The sequence below is a fragment of the Protopterus annectens genome, chromosome 6.part0 (genome assembly GCF_019279795.1).
Source record: "Protopterus annectens isolate FY-2018-M chromosome 6.part0, PAN1.0, whole genome shotgun sequence".
Classification (NCBI taxonomy): Eukaryota; Metazoa; Chordata; order Ceratodontiformes; family Protopteridae; genus Protopterus; species Protopterus annectens.
Window position 1 is genome coordinate 1,793,309,396 of NC_056737.1, and position 22,073 is coordinate 1,793,331,468.

At 40.2% G+C, this 22,073-nt stretch overlaps 1 protein-coding gene across 3 annotated transcripts in view; it reads left to right on the plus strand.

Annotated features, from left to right (window-relative positions):
• GULP1 (GULP PTB domain containing engulfment adaptor 1) overlaps positions 1-22,073 on the plus strand; it is a 4,195,041-nt gene that overhangs the window by 3,939,823 nt on the left and 233,145 nt on the right. For 2 of the 3 annotated variants that reach the window (XM_044075155.1, XM_044075158.1), the window contains exon 19: positions 3,795-3,805. The exons of the other annotated variant lie outside the window; for it this stretch is intronic. In XM_044075155.1, coding sequence (XP_043931090.1) covers positions 3,795-3,805 — 11 coding nt within the window. The remainder of the gene's footprint in view (positions 1-3,794; positions 3,806-22,073) is intronic. 3 annotated transcript variants of the gene reach the window in all.

Genomic DNA, 22,073 nt, shown 5'->3' on the forward strand with positions numbered 1-22,073 from the left:
TTCTTACTACACAAACACTCTGTTATAGATTGGACTTGCATTTAAAACATATTTTTGTTACCTATTTTCATAGGTGGTGTTTCTTGTTTGCAGTTTATTGCAGGTTTTTTTAGGGTTGTGTAATATGTGTTGACCAGTAGTGGTATGATATTTTACAGCCCCGTGTCATATTGACAGCTATGCAGTGACACAACTCAGTGGAGAGCTTAGAATGATGCACAGAGATGCTAAGGCCACCAGGCACTAACACAAAATTGAGCCTTTAGTGCTGATGTAATTCCAGCATTTCCAGTTCCCTTTCATGATGGGTGGCAACAATAACTTTACAGTATGTAGAAACCAGTCCAGACTGAGAATTATTTCTGTGTAACAACCATTTCTTTCTGTGCAGTTTTCATGCAGTCTTTGTCAAATCCAAAGCTAAGGTTCATGACCTCTATAACTACTATAACAAGAACGGTTACATGCAACTTGTTAGTCATGCAAGGAAACTGGAAGTGATAAATATATCATCTGATAATAGACAAGGACTGTTTGTCCCATATAGTACATAAATTACAGTTCTTTCATAACCAACCAACAAACCTATTTGACTCACTGTTCATATGCATTGATTAATGTCTGCTCCATGCATTATTTTACTGTGTTGACCCTGCAGCATCTTACTGTGGGGGATGACTTTCTGCTTTCTCCAACCATCCTTCCTTATTAACTGCATACATTTTGTGGATGCATTATTTTATATTTGTTTGCATTGAATATACATTGCCAGATTTCAAGCATTTATTCATTTTCAAGTCCCAATCCATCCCTTCTGACCCTTCATCTCCATTAGCGTCTTATAGATGTTTGTTTGTGTTATCTTTAATATATGATATGGTATGATACATTGCCTGTTTTCTTCATGATGCAGATGGAGGGAACCCTAACTGTGACCCAGCTGGCCTATGTTCATCTATCAATACCGGTACATGAGGACCCAACTAGTGGGGAAAGGAAAGGCAACAGTATTTTATTGTCTCAACTATCTCAGGGGAGTGAAGAGGGCACAGGCTGTGATAGCAACCCTGCTGATGATACTGGGGTATGTGTACTAAGCTTACAAAATACTGCGGTGCACACTGGCTGATTTATATTTTGTCTGTTACAGCTTTAAGTAATTGCATGTTGAGTATGGGAGGGTGATAGGGAATTAGTAGGGCATATAAACAAAAATAAATCCTTATGGCCTTGCATGCAATGCTGCAATGAGATGCCTTCTGTTTCCTCTCAGGCAGTAAAAAAAATGTTTGGATCAAGTCTAGGGAGATCAGGAGTGATTCCGTATCCCTACATTCTGGATCAAGCATAGCCACCTGTGGTAACTGAAGGAATGTTCCAAAAGGCCAAAAGATATTCTATTTTAAAATGCTTTCACTTGAATTCAGGTGTAAGGCATCTGACTTCTGAATATGGAGCTGATTATATGTATGTTATCATTTGTAATATTTTTATAAGGTATGCCTATAGGAATGTGTGCCTGCAAATACTCATAATGTTGGCTCAATTCCCTTTATCCAGTAGGATTGCCACAGAGTGCACTTTGTAAGTTTGTCTTTTCTCTTGTTTTCATTGTATTAATAAGTGAAGTGCCCAGCCTGCTTGTGATTTGACTGCTGGGTAAAGGCCGGGGGAGAAATTTGACTGAAGCACTACAGTTTATCTTACCATTTTTTGCTGATATGATTTAAGGACCTTTGTTGGGAAGACTGTATTAAAGTGAACTTATGGGTATTTCTGTGGCGAGGCCAAAAATCTAAGGGTTTAATAGAAATATACATCAAAGAATATACCCATTTAGATCCGGTACTCACAGGGTATGCTGACTGTCATATGCACGTTAGAGCACCTTCATGCTTTTAAATAGATTTAAAAGTGGGCTAGAAAGAAATATATTGGAACTGCTTGGGCTCTTGCAAAAAAAAAAAATGAAGAAAAGAAGAAAGGGAAAAAGTAAGTAAATAAATAAAAAAAATAAATGTTCTGTTTGCATCAGGGGCTTGTGATTCCTCAGGTGTACTATAAGTGGAGGTCTAGTTACTAGAGATTTTCGATTCTGTTGGATAGACATATTATTCTGTTTGAAACTCAGGGTTAAAGTTGGTAGACTGAAATGTGAATTCATAGGCAGTCACGCTGAGTCTTACTAGAGAAGAAAGGAAACAAAGAAGATTGCTTACATGTAAAGGCACAGGGCCACTTGCCACATTTTGGGTGCCACTACATTGTGACATAGTTGTATATTCCTACATGTGACACCAAGGTGTACCCGAAATATGAGAGTTGTTCTCTGAAGGAATCAAGAGAGTCAACTAGTATGTGCAGGTTCAATGAAAGCATGATTGCTATATCTTATCCATGTTTGTTTTATTTATTTTTGAATGCATCTTCAAAAGTCATATGTGATGGTTATATACTGTTATGGCTAAATATGAATTTATATTGAATTAGTTTGTCAGAACAACAAAATATGGCATTTTTGCTTACAGATCTGTATACCTTTTAATGATGCCAACCAGTACATAGTTCTGAGATATTCACAACTTTTCTTGCATCCAGAAAGGTGATTTAATAATGTGAAAATGGCCATTGACATAGTGCCATAAATATTTCCCAAGTAGGATGATAAAGCAAGGATGCAGAAGCTGTGGTATAAAATATATGACACCTCTCTCCCTGTTATCAGGTTTGTTTTACTGCTTGACAGCCAGGGACAGTAATAATTGTTGGTGACTGATAAAAACTTCCCACTGACTATAAGTCCACTTGGACACCGTGTATAAAAATTAAAGTGGCTACCCACATTAGACCATTTTTTCCAAACCCTAAATAATGAATGCATTTTTTGTGTCTCAAGACTGCAAGCTGAAGATGACTGCAGTTACTTTTCAAACTTTGATTTCCATTATGAACTGAAAGATTTTGTATTTACATCAAAAATTGATTTCATATGCAAGCAGTACCATTTGTCAGTTCAGTGTGTCAAACGTCATGAGTCAAAAGTAGAGTATAATAAAGGTATATAAAATAATAAAACCTTTAAAATGATGTGCTTATTTTGAAGTTTTATATTGGGGTATGTTCTCACATTTTTGATCTCAGACATCTGGAAAAGACATTTCTCAAAAAATATCTGCCCTGGTAGCATATGTTGTCATTTCACTAACTGTACTCCCAGCCATGTTTTGGATTATCGTTGAAAGCTTTCAACCACTTTCATTCTTTCTCACAAAGAGTATCTAATGTTGCAAGTTGCTAATTCAACTTCGTTATAATATATGCTCAAATATTTGGAAGGTGGTTCTCTGTCCATTTAAGCTTTGTCTTTAAAGTTTTCTTTTTACCAAACCATGTTTGTGACATCACAACTTCATGGGATGTTTTCTGTTAGCCTGCTGCTAATTTGACAACACTTCAGTATGAAATATTGTTTTTAGCTCTGGCAGATTCTTTTGTGACTGGTAACTACTATTGAATTGCACTACTTTTGTACTGTTATGCAAGTTTTCTTTCTATAATAAAGTATTAAGATATGTTGCATTATCAGTACTACTGCATAATTGTGGATTTAGCAAAAACTTGAAAGATACAGTGTAGATGATTTTATTAAAGCCCTGTCCTACTTACTGTGTGAAACATGTAAAAATAAGTTTTGTAATACTTTTTTGAAGGAGGTTCTTTTAACTATATAGTTGTTTACCTGTTCTAAATGTTCTTTTTTGTTTTTACTTTCTTGTGCTTTCACTTGCTGCCAGCGTCAACGATGGTTTGTATAATTCTGTATATTCCAGTTTGCATTATTGCATTCTGTTAGATGGTGCATTGGTTTTGTGTTTCACATTTAAATTTGCATCTTCTGTAACTTGAAGAAGAATGGAATGTTTCTGAATCTGTGAAAGAAAAGATTACCATTTACATAGGCATAAGTGCATGTCTGTTTTTTTTTTTTGTTTGTTTTTTTAACGGTGTGTTTTTGCTTGTTCTCTGTTGTTGTTGTTTGCTTTTCCTTTTGAACAGCATACCATCTCTTGGTCAGCTAACCCACTAATTCTCTGTGTGAAGGGGGCGAGAACCAACTGAGGGGGATAATCATTTAGGCAGATGTCAGGGACTGTTCAGATTTTTCCATACTTGACCCTAACCTTATACTTTCTTCCATTGATTCACACTAAATTGGTTATTTCATTCTAGACACGGTATACAGTTTTATGTTCTGTTTGTCATTTCACTTTAAGCTGACAATGCCTTTATGGGCCTTCCCATCTCTGCTGTCAAAGAAAGTGACATGTTTTTACAGAAAAAAGTCATAATCCATGCTTTTTATTAGCAAGAAGTGATTTATATTAAGCTGATGCTCGAAGAATGTTTCCAGACTGACATTCAACATATTTTACCACAGGATGGCAGTGTTTCTCATTATGGGTTTCTGTGTGCATTGAAAATATTCTTTATCAATCACTGCCTTTCCTCATGAGCACAGCTGATGTTATCATGAACTACTTAGTATTAAAGACACACACACACACACACACACACACACACACACAGAGCAACAAACTTAATAAAGCTAAGAAATGTATTTTCATTTGTTCAAGAAATGTATATAACTAATGCTGAAATTCTGTTTAACATTTTCATGCATGGATTTTTAAGTTTATGATATAATTTGTACTAGTACAATAGCAAATTTATATTCCAGTTGTCGACATAGTTCTTCATGTTTATACACTACGTCAGTGTACATAAATCCAAGCTGCAACAGCACACCTGGAAACTAAATATATCACCTCATTGTGCATGTCATGATCAAAGTATTTCAGTTAAACATATCAGGTTAGCAGTCTTTGAAAATAATTGGTTATCTGCCTGACGAGAAAGTTAATGACCTTAGGACACAAACTTTTAACAAATTCACATCACTTTTTCTGTCCGTGACATTTTTTTTTTCCTTTTAGCTTACAAAAACAAAAATACAAAGCTTTCCTTAGTTGTATAGTCTTATCTGCCAGCACAGTTTTCCTTCCATTAGGCAGTTAGTGACATGCACAATGTAATGTAGCCCATCACAAAGCACTCAGTACATTACACTCATTTTTATGAAATATAAGCTTTTTTTTTAATTATACCCATCTCCTAAATCTCTAACAGCAGTTAGTCAGAATGAGTTTTTTAAGCTGCTCTTTGACATAAATTCAAAACAAAGAATGCAGTATTCTCATTCTCCTGTGCAAAACTGACTAGAATAATTAATTTTATTTCTTATTTATAAGACGCTGTATGTTTACTTATACAATTGTATCTCTTAGTATCTCATGGTGTTTTTCACAATAGTCCTTTTCACACGTTAAGACTTCCATGTGTTCACCTGTGAGATTTACCATTTAGTAACAGATTTTTTTTTCTCAAGACTTTTCAGTGAAAAAAATGAATTTAGTTTCAGATAAGCCTATTACTGTAACAGGTTAGTGTTACATTTTCATATCATCTATTAATAAACCACTTGGACTGAAGGCCATGCAACATTTTTTTTTTTTTAATAGAGAGATAGGAAAGCAGCAAACATTGTAATATTGCATTTGTGAGCTATTCCACATTGGCTGATGATGTTTGAGGTATTGTAGTACTCTGAGACAGGAATGAAGATTCCTCAGACTGCAAACTAAATGCAGAATGGAGCATCTGTTAGATCTGTTAGTGATCTTAAGAATCACTGCCCATGACAAACTTCTTGATCTTAAAACTCACAGCCCTTAAACCTGAAGCAGCCCCCTGAGCAGCATGCATCTGTGTGATGGAAGGTAGAACACTACCATTTTTGCGTACTACTTTTTCATTTTTTTTTTGAGATTGCTGCTAAAGGTGCTATGTGGAAGCCTATTTAATCATTTTAGAAAGGGATAGTGTGGTGGTTCCCAAACTGTGCGCTGTGGCACCCTGGGGAGCTGCAGCTTCCTCACAGGGGTGCTGCGAGCAGCAGCAGCTGATGGCAGGTAAGTGAATGCCTGTATGAGTGTGTGTGTGTGTCTGTCTGCGTGTGTGAGTGAATGCGTGCATGAAAGCAAAAGAGTCTGTGTGTGTGTTTGTGTGAGATCGGGAGAGTGACAGTGATGTGTGAGTGAATGCAGGAATTAATGAAGAAGTGGCTGTGTGTGTGTGTGTGTGTGTGTGTGTGTGTATGTGTGTGAGATCGAGAGAGTGAGAGTGATGTGTGAGTGAATGCAGGAATGAATGAAGAAGTGTGTGTGTGTGTGTGTGTGTGTGTGTGTGTGTGAGAGAGCGGGACAGTGAGAGCAATGTGTGAGTGACTGGAGGAATGAATGAAGAAGTTGTGTGTGTGTGTGTGTGTGTGTGTGTGTGTGTGTGTGTGTGTGTGTGTGTGTGTGTGTGTGTGTGTGTGTGTGAGATCGGGAGATTGAGAGCAATGTGAGTGAATGGAGGAATGAATGAAGAAGTGGCTCTGTGTGTGTGTGTGTGTGTGTGTGTGTGTGTGTGTGTGTGTGTGTGTGTGTGTGTGTGTGAGAGAGAGAGATCGGGAGAGTGAGAGCAATGTGTGAGTGAATGGAGGAATGAATGAAGAAGTGGCTGTGTATGTGTGTGTGTGTGTGCGTGTGTGTGTGTGTGTGTGTGTGTGTGTGTGTGTGTGTGTGTGTGTGAGATTGGGAGGGAGGGATGTATCAATGAATGCATAAGTGGGTGTGTGGTATGTGAGTGTGAGATTGGGAGAGTGAGAGCGATGTATGAATGAATGCGTAAATGGGTGTGTGGCGTGTGGGTGTGACAGACAGTGACAGCAATGTATGGATGAATGCGTAAGTGGGTGTGACAGAGCGATGTATGAATGAATGCATGTATGAATGAGGAAGTGACTGTGTGTGTGTGTGTGTGTGTGTGTGTGTGTGTGTGTGTGTGTGTGTGTGTGTGTGTGTGTGTGTGTGTGTGTGTGTGTGTGTGTGTGTGTGTGTGTGTGTGTGTGATCGGGAGAGAGAGAGAGACCGATGTGTGAGTGAATGCAGGTTTGAAGGAGGAAGTGACTGTGTGTGTGTTTGATCGGGAAAGAGAGCGATGTGTGAGTGAATGCAGGTATGAAAGAGGAAGTGACTGTGTGTGCGTTTGTTTGATCAGGAGAGAGAGAGACCGATGTGTGAGTGAATGCAAGTTTGAAGGAGGAAGTGACTGTGTGTGTGTTTGATCGGGAAAGAGAGCGATGTGTGAGTGAATGCAGGTATGAAAGAGGAAGTGACTGTGTGTGCGTTTGTTTGATCAGGAGAGAGAGAGAGAGAGAGAGATGTGTGAGTGAATGCAGGTATGAATGAGGAAGTGACTTTATGTGTGTGTGTGTGTGTGTGTGTGTGTGTGTGTGTGTGTGTGTGTGTGTGTGTGAGATTAAATGCCCAGATTTGTGCCTCATATTTTTGGTGTGTTCCCTGTACTTTTCTGGCGAATAATTGAGGATTGAAGTCATTAAAATAATGACAAACATTTGAGTTTAAGACTCCACATCCTTCAGAGAATTCTTGCTTATGCAAAACCTATTACTCTATCAGCTTTCTAAGTTTGTAAGAGCAATATTTAAAATCTGTTTCTATTTGTCCCCCATCATTTTAGGCTTTGTCCAGATATTTTGCTCTAAAAATATGGACAAAACCTAAAATGATGGGAGACAAATAGGGACAAATTTTAAATATTGCTCTTACAAACTTAGAAAGTTGATAGAATAATAGCTTTTACAGTTTAATAATGTCATTGTACATATTTTGTATGAATATCCATAGCTGATATGCACTAGGATTTTTTCTTGTTAATAAGCTTAATCCAATGAAATGAAATGATTGCCAAAACTTTGTAATGTACCAATGTCTTTGTAAATATTCATCTGTATGTGGAGCTTTTCTCCCTGGGCCTCTACTGAAAATGGACATATATCCAGTTGGACTAGCCTGGTCAACAAATGTAAAATAAATAAATAAAATAAATAAATTTTGCATTAGCATGAATTCTCTGAAGGATGTGGAGTCTTAAACTCAAATGTTTGTCATTATATATTGACTTCAATCTTCAACTATTTGCCAGAAAAGTACAGATTTTAGGTGGAACACACCAAAAATATGAGGCACAAATCTGGACATTCTGCGAAAATCTATACAGTTGAGAGGTGTGAAACACACACACACACACACACACACACACACACACACACACACACACACACACACACACACACACACACACACACACACAAAGCACCACTTCTTCATTCATGCCTGCATTCATTCACACACACACAGTCACTTCCTCATTCATACCTGCATTCACTCACACATCGCTCTCACTCTCCCGATCTCACATCCACATGCCACGCACCCACTTTCACATTCATTCATACATCCCTCTCACTCTTCCAATCTCACACATGCACAGTCACTTCCTCATTCATACCCACATTCATTCTCACATTGCTCTCCCAATCTCACACATACACAAACACAGCCACTTCCTCATTCATACCTGCATTCACTCACACATCGCTCACACTCTCCCGATCTCACACACACACAGCCACTTCTTCATTCATTCCTGCATTCACTCACACTCGCAGCAAACTAATAACCTTAACTGCAGAATAAACCACGAACTGTTCGTGGTTTATTTTGCAGCTATGCTTATTAGTTTGCGGCACCCCTGTGAGGAAGCGGTGGCTCCCCAGGGTGCCACAGCACACACTTTGGGAACCCCTTGAAATATGCACTTTATGTGCGCCGCAGGAAGGGGGGCCTTGGGAAAATCTGGATTCAGCAAGGGAGCTGAAAATAGAAAAAGTTTGGGAACCTCTGGGATAGTGGGATTCCCCCTATTCTTAGAAAAGAGGTCAAAGGCTTTGGTGTGGATGTCTATAATCCCATGTGGAAGCTGTGATTTCCAAAGCAGACATTTTCCTTAAAAAGACTAGTAATTCAAAAGTATTTGTTCATCACCTACCTTCCAATAGATGCCTGGTCTGTGTGCAGGTCTTCCCTTTTTTGTGAATATCCTGTTGCCCAGCCTGTCCCAGAGCAGTGATTCCACCTGGTACATGGCTTACTGAAGGCCTTCAGTAAAGAACAGATCCTTCAGTGTCAGGAAATCCCCCTTCAAGAGGAAGAGAGGCCTTTTACTGACCAGGCAGAGAAGGAAAAAAAAGTGAGGAGAAGAGTTAGATTACTCTCAGATATCAACACTCACCCTTATAGATTCATAGAGTGTTACTAGGCTAACACTAACAACTTGGGAGGATTGTTTTTTTCTAAGTCCAGTCAAGTTTTTCTGAAAGAATAATGATGCTGTGTATCTAAATAGGACATGGAGGACCAGACATTTATAAGCTACCTCTGTCCATATGGGACATGGGTGCCAGGCCCAATGTAAATTTCCTTTTCCTCATCCACTATTCTGGGTTGCGCTTAAACTAGGTAATAGATGAACTCAGCTTCTCGTGGTTGGAAAGCCTGTTCCATAGGAGGGGCAGTCTCTGGGATGCATATCTGTCTCCCCAGCACAATCTCTTTAAGTCACTTACAAAATTCAGGTCCCTAGACTTTGTATTTCTAGTAGTTTGACATATGAATATGTAGGAGAGTCATAGTGTGGGGCTTCTTAGCCAGGCATAGATCAACCCTCCAGAGTCTATACAAGACTGAGTAGAGGGAAGCAGCTTTAAGGTGCTCTGCATAAGGCAGGTTTGTTATGCCTTGTATTCTTTTTATAAGGAACCACTAAGGTTGCTCTAGTTACTGCATATGCCTGGTCAGATACATATCAAATGGAACATTGTACTCTATGACTGGTCTGATAAGGGCAAAGTATAATGGGATAATGATCTCTTTGGACCTAGATGCCATGTCCTTACTTTTAAGTTGTCCAGTATATAAAAGGATTTCCTTACCGTTGTTGCCACGTGGTGGTTAAAGCTACTGTCTACATGAGTACCCAGATCCCTGACCACTGTATCAAGATTTAGAGGTGTATTATCAATGTGGTAATTAGCTAGAATGGTTGACTTCCCAAAGGGTACAATTATGCATGTCTTAGCATTGAATTTAAGACCATGGCTTTGGCACCAATTGTTAGTCAGATATAGACCTTCCTGAAGAATGCTAGTGTCTGCAAGGGAGTCGATAATAACCCCCAGCTTGTAATTATCTGCTAACTTAGCCATAAACCTTCAGCATTTGCTTTCATTACAGAAAAATAGATCCCAAAAAAGCGCCATCCAGTACTGAGCCCTGGGGGAGTCCGCTAGTGACTGAACTCGTGGTGGAGAGCTGGCCTCACTTATTTTGACATCCTGGGTCCTATCAGTGAGCCAGTTAGCTATCCAGTGGGTGATAAAAGGGTTTATACCTAAATTAGTGAGCTTTTCTATAATGGCTGAGTAGGGTATTGTATCAAAAGCCTTGGCCAGGTTGAGGTAAGCCATGTGCACATTCTTACCGTCATGTAGTGCTTTGGTGACCCTCTCAAAAAATCCACCAAGTTTAATAGGCATGACCTTCCTTTAACAAAGCCGAACAGTGATTGCAGGTTACCTGTGTCCTCATTTATCATGTCCATGCTTATTATTTCCATGGCCTTACATATAAGGCTGGTAAGACTTATGGGCCTTAAGTTACCTGGCTCAGTGTTTGGACTTCCTATGTGCAGGGGAATGACTGTAGCCGTCTTCTGTTTTTTGGGCATGAAATCTGACTGAAGGCTGCAGTTTAAAAGTGATTTAAGTAGACCAGAAAGTTCACATTTCATGTTATTTATTAAACATTCTGGGATGTTATCAGACCCCATCAATGCAGAGTTATTGGCCTTGGAAAGTACATTGATAATCTGTTCCCTAGCAATGGTTGGGGGGATTGTGGTATGCAGTATTTCCTTTGGACTATTGTGGGGGGGGGGGACTTGACCTACACCTGTCAGCAAAAAAGATTGGCAAAGGTCTCTGGTTCAGTGTGGGTGATGCCATTTACAATGAAGTTCTACACATTGAGGGATAAAACTGATCAGTCACATCACAAAGTTATGGGAAACAGTTGTGGAAGCTAGGTTAAGAAGGGACGTGATGATTAGTGAACAGCAGTATGGTTTCATGCAGGGAAAGAGCACTACAGATGCAATTTTTGCTCTGAGGATGTTGATGGAGAAGTACAGAGAAGGTCAGAAGGAATTGCATTGTGTCTTTTCGGACTTAGAGATAGCATATGATAGGGGACCTGGAGAGGAGTTATGGTGTTGTATGAGAAAGTCGGGAGTGGCAGAGAAGTATGTAAGAGTGGTACAAGATATGTGCGAGGATATTTTGACAGTAGTGAGGTCTGCAGTAAGAGTGATGGATGCATTCAAGGTGGAGGTGAGATTGCATCAAGGATCAGCTCTGAGCCCCTTCTTATTTGCAATGGTGATGGACACATTGACAAATGATATCAGACAGGAGTCCCCGTGGACTATGATGTTTGCGGATGACATTGTCATTTGTAGTGGAGTAGGGAACAGGTTGAGGAGACCTTGGAGAGGTGGAGATATACTCTAGAGAGAAGAGAAGTGAAGGTCAGCAGGACTAAGACAGAATGTATGTGTGAATGAGAGGGAGGATCGAGGAATGGTGAAGATGCAGGGAGTAGAGTTGGTGAAGGTGGATGAGTTTAAATACTTGGGATCAACAGTTCAGAGTAATGGTTAGTGTGGAAGGGAGGTGAGTAAGTGTGCAGGCAGGCTGGAGTGGGTGTAGAATAGTGTCAGGAGTGATTTGAGACTGATTGTTACCAGTCAGAGTGAATGGGAAGGTCTAAGGGAGGGTAGTGAGACCAGCTATGTTATATGGGTTGGAGACGGTGGCATTGATGAAAAGACAGGAGTCAGAGCTGGAGATGGCAGAGTTAAAGATGTTAAGATTTGCAGTGGGTGTGATGAGGATAGACAAGATTAGGAATCAGTATATTAGAGGGTCAGCTCAGGTTGGACAGTTTGCAGACAAAGCCAGAGAGACGAGATTGGATTGGTTTGGACATGTGCTGAGGAGAGATGACGGGTATATAGGGAGAAGGATGCTAAGGATGGAGCTGCCAGGTAAGAGGAAAAGAGGAAGGCCTAATATAAGGTTTATGGATGCAGTGAGAGAGGACTTGCAGGTGGCTGGTTTGACAGAGGAAGATGCGGAGGACAGGAAGAAAAGGAAACTGATGATCTGCTGTAGCGACTTCTAAAGGGAACAACTGAAAGAAGAAGTACTTAATAGAGAGAAACGTTAGCCTTTGAATTGTTCTTAAAGGTTTTTGGTTTCTCTGGATCCCTGTATTTAATTTTTATTTCAAGTGATACTGCCTTATGGTCAGATTTGACAAGTGAAGACATTAAATTGGGTGATGGACATTGCCCCCCCCCCCATGTTTGTGAGCACAAGGTCAAGGATGTTTGTATCAACAACATTTAGGAATCACTTGACTTGTGAATTACAAGTTGTATAGGGGTAGTTGAGGTTCACCATGAATATCATATTGGTTTTAATAGTGAGGGTCTCACATTGAGACAGGTAGCATGGGTTTACTGGGACTTGGAGGGAGACATATACATTGCAAGGATATAGTACAAGACCCTTTGTATTATGGTGAATTGCACATATACGAGTTCCAGTGAGTTATACACGTTAACTAGTCTGGATATGAGGTTGGTTTTAATATAGACTGAGACTCTTCCACCTTTAGTTCCCACATGTGCAGTAGTTGGTCTAAAGGTGTGAAAGGCATTATAACCTTGCATTGCTGGGGTACTCTCTGTGACTTTAAACCATGTATCTGTTACTACACAGATGTCTACACTCTCCAGAGAGCAGAGTTTCTTGTGAAGACGTCTAGCATTGAGCAGTACCACCTTCTGATATTCCTTCATAGGTTCATTTAAGTTGGTAGGTTTATCTATTTGGCATCACCTAAAAAAGACACTATGAGGGTGCAAAAGGTCTTGGCCAATATCTGAAAGCCTAGAGGGGATAAGTGCAGGCTATCCCTGCCAAAGCAGCATGGTCTGTCCAACATGTCCTCCCAGGCTATCAAATATTGTTTCCCCTTTAAGTGATACCAGAAGCTAAGCTAATTATTAAAATCAATAATTTGCTGTTGGTAACATGGCATCATCCTTGGAGAATGTAGTATGCTGCTCAGTGCTAGGTTCATACCTGTCTGCGACACATAATCAGTGAGCTCGGTCATGTCTCACTTCACATAGTCAAGGGAGGTACATCTCAGGTCATTAACACCCACGTGGACTATGACAAAGTCATACTGCTACCTGTGGTTCAATGACCTGAGTTCCAGTGTGACTTGATGGATCATAGCCCTGGAAAGGCAACAAACTGTGACTCTCTCCTTACTCATTCTGGTGAGGTGGACATCAGTGTATCTCACTATAGAATCACCAAGGACCAGGCAATTTGGCTGTGTGCTTGTTTGCCTTAAGGGCTTAGCAGTAGAAGCACTGGATACAGTGTTACTATGTGTAGCGGTGGGTGGTGTTTTAATGGAGTGTTTCCGTGATGGATGAGGATCCTCTATTTGATCATCTTATGCAGGAGGTCTTAGTTTTTTTAGGAAGGTTACCTGTAAGTTACCTCAGCATAAGTAGTTTTATGTGTAGGGTCTTTTCCCTGTGCCATAGGTGTGGTGCAAGTGTCACTGACAGCCTGTATAGGATTATTTTTGGTTTTATGAGAAGGTTTTGCCTTCAGCTTTGAAGTGTATTTATACCTCTCACATACATTATCTGCTTTATTAAAAATAATGAGTTGTCAGTGTACATGAGGCAATTGCTACAGTGCTTTAGAATGCCCATATCAACCAGACTGGCCACAGAGAGAGTCAGGAAGTGCATATCCAGGGCTACTGATGTACTATGGAGGACTGAGAGAAATTTAAATATTGAGTAGGTCAATAGGACAAGAAACTTGATGAACAGTGATCAGCTTTGTGCAAACTAGCTGCTGTAGTAGTTAAACAAAATTCTGTGTAGACAGTACGCCACAAGAATGTAGACCACATGCCTTCCTAGTATAAAATACCTGGTTTGGAGCCCAAGTGCTTAAACCAGAACTAAGAAACATTTAGAATAACAGACCACAATAGGCTTTCAACCAGCAATTCACAGCTGCTTAGAATGATGTAGGCTTTCCTGTCCTGCCAGAAGAGTGTTGACCACAAACCATCCTAAGGTAAAATAACTGGTTTTGAGCCTAAGTACTTAAATCAGAACAGAGACACTTAGAATAACAAGCACAATAAACATTAACAGCAATTCCCAGCTCTGAAGGATAGAGTCTACCCTCTCCTTCTGCAAGAGTGCAGACCACAAACCTTCCTAATGTAAAATAAGTGGTTTGGAGTCCAAGTGCTTAAATCAAAACTAAGAGGCTTAGAATAATAGCTACGGTGTAATCAGGTTACTAACAGACAGTGATAAATGCAGCAGATTAAATGCAACTGAACACTTTAAGAATGTACAGCAAAAAGCTAAATAAAGTAGGATGAAGCACAAATACAGTAAACCAGCTGAATGAAGTGCAGTTTTTTAGTAACTGAGAAGGGAGGAAACAGAAGATAATTCAACTTTAAAATATTAAGGGGAAGGGCCTTCTCAGATGATCTCTCAGTGCTGAGTAGAATGAGCTGATGAGATGGGACTGAGTGGACTGTCCAAAATCAGATTTATAGTAGTGGATGGCAACTCAAAAGCCACCAAGTTTAAAAGTACAACAGCAGAAGGTCAGGAGGGTGAGAAAAATCAAATGCAGACAGAAATCAGCAATAGGCAGGCAGAGAATAGCAAGTCAAACAAGCACTATAGCTAATTAAGGATACCAGTAAATACTTCTTAAATGAGGAATGCTATTTCTCAGCTCCTCCCACTAATTAGCTAGATGTTATTCACTGTCTGGAAAGTAAATATTTCCTGAATGAGTGTAGTCAAGGCCACTTAACAGTCCAAATAGAACAAAAAACTTAAAACAAAATGCAGTGTATGAAAGATATAAAAAATAGAAGTAACCAAACCTTAAGTAAATAACTTAAATCCAAAGTTAAATGCAGACAGAGATCAGCTATAGTCAAGCAGAGAACAGCAAGTTATGAAACAGACAATGAGGGTATTATCTCCTGTAATCCACCTACAGAGGGGCTGTTACTTGAAGAACCTCTCACTAGGGCAAAGGACCTCTTCCGATGTCAAGGCAGGGAGACATCAGAGACACAGAAATGTCTTTTTTATCCTATTATTGCAGATTTGGGTGATGCCCTTGTGGCAGCTCCCCAGGACTTGGACCAACTCTCCAAAAATACCTTTATGAGAATCTTGTGGCAGATGTATCAGTGGTGTTCATAGGTCTAGAAATATGGTCCAAGTTGGTTCCTGCTGTCAGGATATGTCACAGTAACAAACACAGTATAACAGTGGACAAATTTGGTGAAAAGATATATATGTCTGCCACCTTGGTCTTCAGGGCTATTAATTGCCATGCTTATATGATAAGATTTAAATGGCAATACTTGACCACCCAGAAGAAGAAATAGGGGAGATGTCTGACAATTATTTTAGTATAAAGCTTGTATACCTTACCCTGACAACTAATTAGGTGGACAAACACACTGTGAGATGTGAGTATCTGGAGTAGCAGTCACTGGATTCATCATCAAGAGCAATGCCTTGCTAAGTTTTCACCCCCCCCCCCCCACACACACACCAGAGGATGTCAAAGTGTAGCTACTTAATGCCCGACTAGATAAGTCTTGGTTATTTGAGAGCCAATCCAGCAAAGTGCTCCTAAAATGGAAGAAAGGAATAAAGTAATGCAGTATGTGAAACAGTGTTTTTAACATCCACGCTAGGTCCCTTTTATCATATGCAAGCAAACGTTAAGCCAGCAAAAGGTATGTAAAAGGATCATTTCTATCATAACTTGAAGAGAGAGAGACAACAAGGGAAAGACGTGTGGGGAGGGGTGCTGATCACGACCCATCATCCAACAGCATTGTGGCTAGGACTAGGGTTGCCACCTTTTAAGTGGGCCAAAGTGGAACATGGAGGTGTGGCCAATATGATACTGATCTCACCCTCTACCATGACATCACCACAGGAGTGGTAAAGAAGATGCTGTTATGGTTGCAATAGCCGGATGGCTGCTGGAATGGCTAGCTGGCTGCTGGAGTGGCTAGTAGCTGGCTGGCTGGCTGATGGTGTGGCTAGCTAGCTGGCTGGTTGTTGGAGTTGCTAGCTAACTAGGCCGGCTGGCTGCTGGAGTGGCTAACTAGCTGGCTGGTTGTTAGCGTGGCGAGCTAACTCGGCCGGCTGGCTGCTGGAGTGGCTAGCTGGTTGGTGGGAGTAGCTAGCTGGATGGATGGATTAATGGTTGGATGGATGGTTTGCTGTCTGGGTGAATGGATGGCTGGCTGGCTCAGCTGTTAGGAAGAAAAACAAAGAAAAAAAAAAACTATAGCCTTGATATTTGTAGGACTCTTCCTGTCCCAATCTCCACCCCCTTCATGAATTGCAGCCAATTGCTGCATGATTTAAAACACCTGAACCTAACAGGGAATAGCTCTTCCTGCAGGTACGAGTTGGTGACGTAACTGAATTTCCATGGAAAACCCTGAAGTAATTGTGGCTTTTCCATGTCAGTTTAGTGTGATCAAAAAGCTGGACTTTCAGGTCCCACTACTTTGCACAGTAGGGCAACAAGATGAGGCAGCTCAACCCAAGAGTGTCCCGCTGATAATGGGATGGGTGGAAACCTTAGCAAGGACTGCATGAAATCCCTGCCTCCAATTCCCCTCCCTCACTTCATCCACGACCCTGTGCCCCACCAGCAGGATTACTGGCAAAATGTTCTTCTGAAGTGCTGATGGACATCTAGGACTTGTAAGATGCCTGTCTCCATATTCAGATCCAACAGGACTACAGATGCTTTCTCAGATTTTTCACAAGGAGGTAGTATTTTCAGTTCACATCCTTGTCTTTTGGTTTAACAACCTCACACAGGGTGTTTACAGAATGTCTGGCTCTACTTGACTGCCTTTTGCAAGACAAAGGATATCCACATTTTCACCTTCAAGGATGATTGCCTCGTTTAGATATCCTTACAGGTATAGCTGAACAGGGTTGTTTCTGTAACCATGGATCTATTCCACAAACCAGGATTCAGTGTGATTCTGCGAAAATAAAAATGATTGCCATCCCAAAGAGTGATTTTTCTAGGCTCATTGCTGGACAGGAATCTTCAGAAAACCTGATTCCTGCAAACAAAGTGGAGATTTATTTTATGTAGAATGTTGGTCAGAAAGAAGCCACAGCAAGAGTGTGCCTCACAGCTCTAGGTTATATAGCATCTACAATCCTGATGCTACTAAAAGACAGCCTACATATGAGAAAGCTCCAGAGGTACTTGAGATCCACATGGAGACAACACACCTAATCATTAGTAGAAGTAGTAAGTATTTTTCCTTGTATAGCTAAGGAGCTGGAATGGTAGCCCAAGCAGAGCAGTGTGAACATTCCATTCACTCAGAACCAGCCCCCCTGAACAAGACCCTTACAGCAGATGCTTCAGATCTGTCCTGGGAAGCTTTTGCACAGAACCACAGAAGTTTAGGGAATGTGGGATGCCACCCAAAAGAAAAAGTATATCAGTGTAAAAGAGATGTTGATTTTGATTCAGGCTCTCAAGTTCTTTAGTCAAATATAGACAGAGTGGGCACCTTGAAGATAGTGGCAGAGAACATTGCAGTAGTGTGGTGTCAGCACACGGGGGGGGGGGGGGTACAAAATTTTACCCCTTTGCAGGCGATAAATATCTGGCTTGGAAGATTTTCAACACAGAAAGTCCCTCAAGGGCTCAAGTAGTCTGCATATTGTTTCAATAGCATAAAGTGGTTGCTCAGTTAAGAAAATCAGTGACAGATCCACAGAAGTGGATGTTCAGTAGAGATGTACCTGTTTACATAGAAAATCAGTGACAGATCCACAGAAGTGGATGTTCAGTAGAGATGTACCTGTTTACATAGAAAATCAGTGACAGAACCACAGAAGTGGATGTTCAATAGAGATGTACCAGTTTACACAGAAAATCAGTGACAGGTCCACAGAAGTGGATGTTCAGTAGAGATGTACCTGTTTACATAGAAAATCAGTGACAGATCCACAGAAGTGGATGTTCAGTAGAGATGTACCTGTTTACATAGAAAATCAGTGACAGATCCACAGAAGTGGATGTTCAGTAGAGATGTACCTGTTTACATAGAAAATCAGTGACAGATCCACAGAAGTGGATGTTCAGTAGAGATGTACCTGTTTACATGTCCAAATAGCTAAAAAAAAATTCTGCTCATGAGCTCCATGCAGAGAGGTTTGGGCAATATATGCCTTCTTCATAAAGTAGACACTGCAATTCTCTTACTGCTGGAAGTGACCCCAAAAATGAGGCAGGAGATGCCAAAGATGCTCTTAATAGCACCTTTTTGGTCCGTGCAGCACTGGTTTTCCCTAGTCATGAAAATGGATAGCAATAGGTGCTACCTACAATTCAGATGATCTGACACAGAAAATTGCTGTTTGGACATCCTAATCTGAAGGCACTGCATCTGACTGACTGAATAATCTCATTTTGATGCCATTTATACAGTTTGCTATATACAGAGAACATGCTCAGTATTATTAGGAAGGTAAGAAAGCCTACCACAATGAAATCCTACATTTTCCAATGGAATAGGTTTTCCATCTGGTGCCAGACAAGAGGGCAGGAAATGCGATGAGCAACAACAGTTTCCCTAATCCTTCAGTACCTCAGTGAGCTGTACATAACAGGCCTGACTTACACTTCTAAGTTTATCTCTCTGCCATCTCAGTCTGTTTACCCTTGGAGCCAGCCTTGGACACTTTAGAACTACTGAAACAGTTCTTGTTAAGAATAGGTCACCCCCCCCCCCATGTGGGATTAAATATTATCCTGGAAAGAACTTACCCAAGCCCTTTTTTAAACTATTTGCTACAGCACATGTATAGTACTCCCACCACAATAAAGACAGTGTCTGAACCGTAAAGATAGGAGGAGCCTGACAATGCATCTTTTTTTTTCATGCCAAAAACTGACATAATTTTCTTTTAATCAGACTATACAGTTTCCAAATTTCTTTCCAAAATCACAAAATCAAGGAGAAAGAATCTTGCATTCCCATTGATGTATACAGGCAGTTAGGATATTATTTTCACAGAATCTGGGATAGTTAGAAGTCAAATCAATTGCCCATGTATTTTACTAGAAAAAAGGAAGGCTGGCTTGTATCTAAAAAGAGTATCCCTAAATGTCTGTCTCAGTGTATTCTATTTTGTTGCTCGTAAACCTGGTGGACCCGGTTATGGCTCATAGGGCCAGGAACAAAACTAGTAGTGTGGCTTTCCTAAAAGGAAGATTAATTCCTCAAGCCATCCCTAAAGTAGGCATGTGTACATGGTATCACACCTTCTCCAAATATTGTTGCTAGACACTGACTTTAGGACTGGAATAGGATTCATTGCAGCCATCTTGCAGGGATTGCTACATTCCATCTACAATTCTCAGGTCACACCTCTGTTGGCTTGAAGCTCTAGGAATCATCCCAATATAAGGATGACTGCAACAGTGACCTAACAATTGATATAGTACAGGCGTGTAGGAGCTTTCCATAACAGTAGATGTTCAACAAGATCACCGTTCTAATGTTCTCGCCTTCCCGCCATCTCTATTATTTTTTCTTAACCTTTCTCATCAAGAGCATCATGAAGTACAGTAGGGCAGACATACTAAACCTTTCTTCTCCTTATTACTTCTCCCTCTCTGTTTTCCTTCTTTCTCAATCCTGAGGTAGATTAATATAGCTGTGTGCTTCTCTCTATACGTGAATTATTTTCCCTTCAAAGTGTTTGGCCTTTGTACCTGGTGAAGAAAGTTCTAAGATGGGGCAGGTGGACCCTAGCTTTATATTGGAAAGTCCTGATGTTCCAGGGCTAGGGTATCTCTTACACTGAGGAGGAAAGATTTTGAGCTCTAGAGGTCACTGCAGATGCATGAGAATACCCAACAGCTAAGTACAAGTAGTAAGGACTACTGCAACACTGATTACATGAGAATCTACTGTTGCGGTACGTTCCTACATAACTGCACTTTACAAAACCTGTCAGAGTTTAGACTAAATGCCAAGACATTTGCCTTGATTCCAGAGCCTTCTGTGCCACTGTCAGCAATGGAGCAGACAAGAAGTATTAGCCTTATTTTGTATGGAGTATTTCGTTAATTCGACTATGGCAGCATTTCGGGTCTATATTAGATGATCTGACTTTCAAATGTTCGACTGTCATATGGTAAACACCATATGATCGAACTTTTAAAAGTTCGAAAATCTAATTAAAAAAATAGACTACACCAATAGCCTACCTGAACGTTTTAAGTGGGGGGGGGGGCAAGCCTCCTTGTACACCCACCAACTCTGAGATCGCACTACAGTGTAGAAAAGGGAAATCTTCCCATTCCACGCTTTACAGAGATCTCCGTTAAAATGTTCGAACTATCAAAAATTCGATCATATGGTTTCGACCATATGACACTCGAACTATTAAAAGTTCGATTATCTAATATAGACCCCAGCATTTCAAAGTCTCCATGTGTAATACTCACACCTCTCAAGTGTACCTCATTATGAGGAACGTACCTCATTTGGGGTCTTAAAAAGTTTATGTTCCTCGCAGTTCCTCAAAGTTCCACATTGAAAGACTCTGTCACACATTCAGTTTTAGGGATTTTTTTAAGTGAAATCCATTGTAAATAGAAATGAATCATATTAATTAATTAAAAGATCTTCTTTATAAGTAAAACCAGCATATTTTAACCATCCCATGACCTTCCTAGTTGAAGTTGTTAGTAAGCCATTAGTATGTGTTCCACATTTTGTCCATTTGTTCCACATTATGAGGGCTAGTGTTCCTCATTTTGGACATGGAAGGTTGAGAGCTGTGGTAATTCTGCAGCTGATGAGTAGTAATTATGGAAGTAATTATCAACATGCTGTCTGTCATACATAAAGCACTATGCAGATGCATCTGGTACGGTCATCTTTCTCAAGCCAAAGTTTATCTTGTTGTTCATCCTGTATTAAACAGTCTGGGAAAAGACAACTATCTCGTTAGGACTCAGTAATCCAGATGGGGCAGTTTGTGAGTTCTCTGTTAGGGTGATTTCTTTTGCTGCACTGACTTGATTCCAGTAAGTAGTACAGTTGATTAGTCATAGAAGAGGCTATCAGCAGAACTGCAAACGTTGTGTATATATGGAGTCCCAGACCAGGTGTCAGATGCTAGTATTTTTCATATTGCTATAAAAATGTATACATTGTTTTCTAGCATGCTAAGAACTCATATAAGGTGAGTATGTTACAGTGTCTTATCTTCTGAATGACAAACATGACTTAGATTCTGAGGATAATGTGACAATTGAGAAGCAAGCATATGCAGATGTGAGTCTGCATGGTAAAGCATTTATCCTTCTATTTTCTCTATATAAATTATTTTGCACTTGTCATAAAATGTTGCTGTCAGCTTTGTAGAGCTTTTAATTATTTCCCACTGATTGCCGTGGTATAAAATACTTCCTGATCTGCCATGGGCTCATGTTCCACTAGCTTGAGAATTGGGTTGCGTGTACACATATAGCCTATTTTAGGTCTCACTGCATAGGACATGGGAGACATCCATACTTAACCCACAGTTTTACTGTATTTTCCTACATTCAGGAGAAGAAAGGTTAAAATGAGGCACTGCATTACATTACTGCCTATACACTAAGAGCAACACATTTCCATTAAGCAACACCAGTTTTATCTTACCTGTAAAGTGAAGTCGTATAATTGCCATGGCAGATGTAGTTGTCATCAACTCTCTGAATTTGCAGTATCCCTTTTGCTTGGGTTCAGAAATCTGAACGTGGATTGTATTTAGGATGAAGA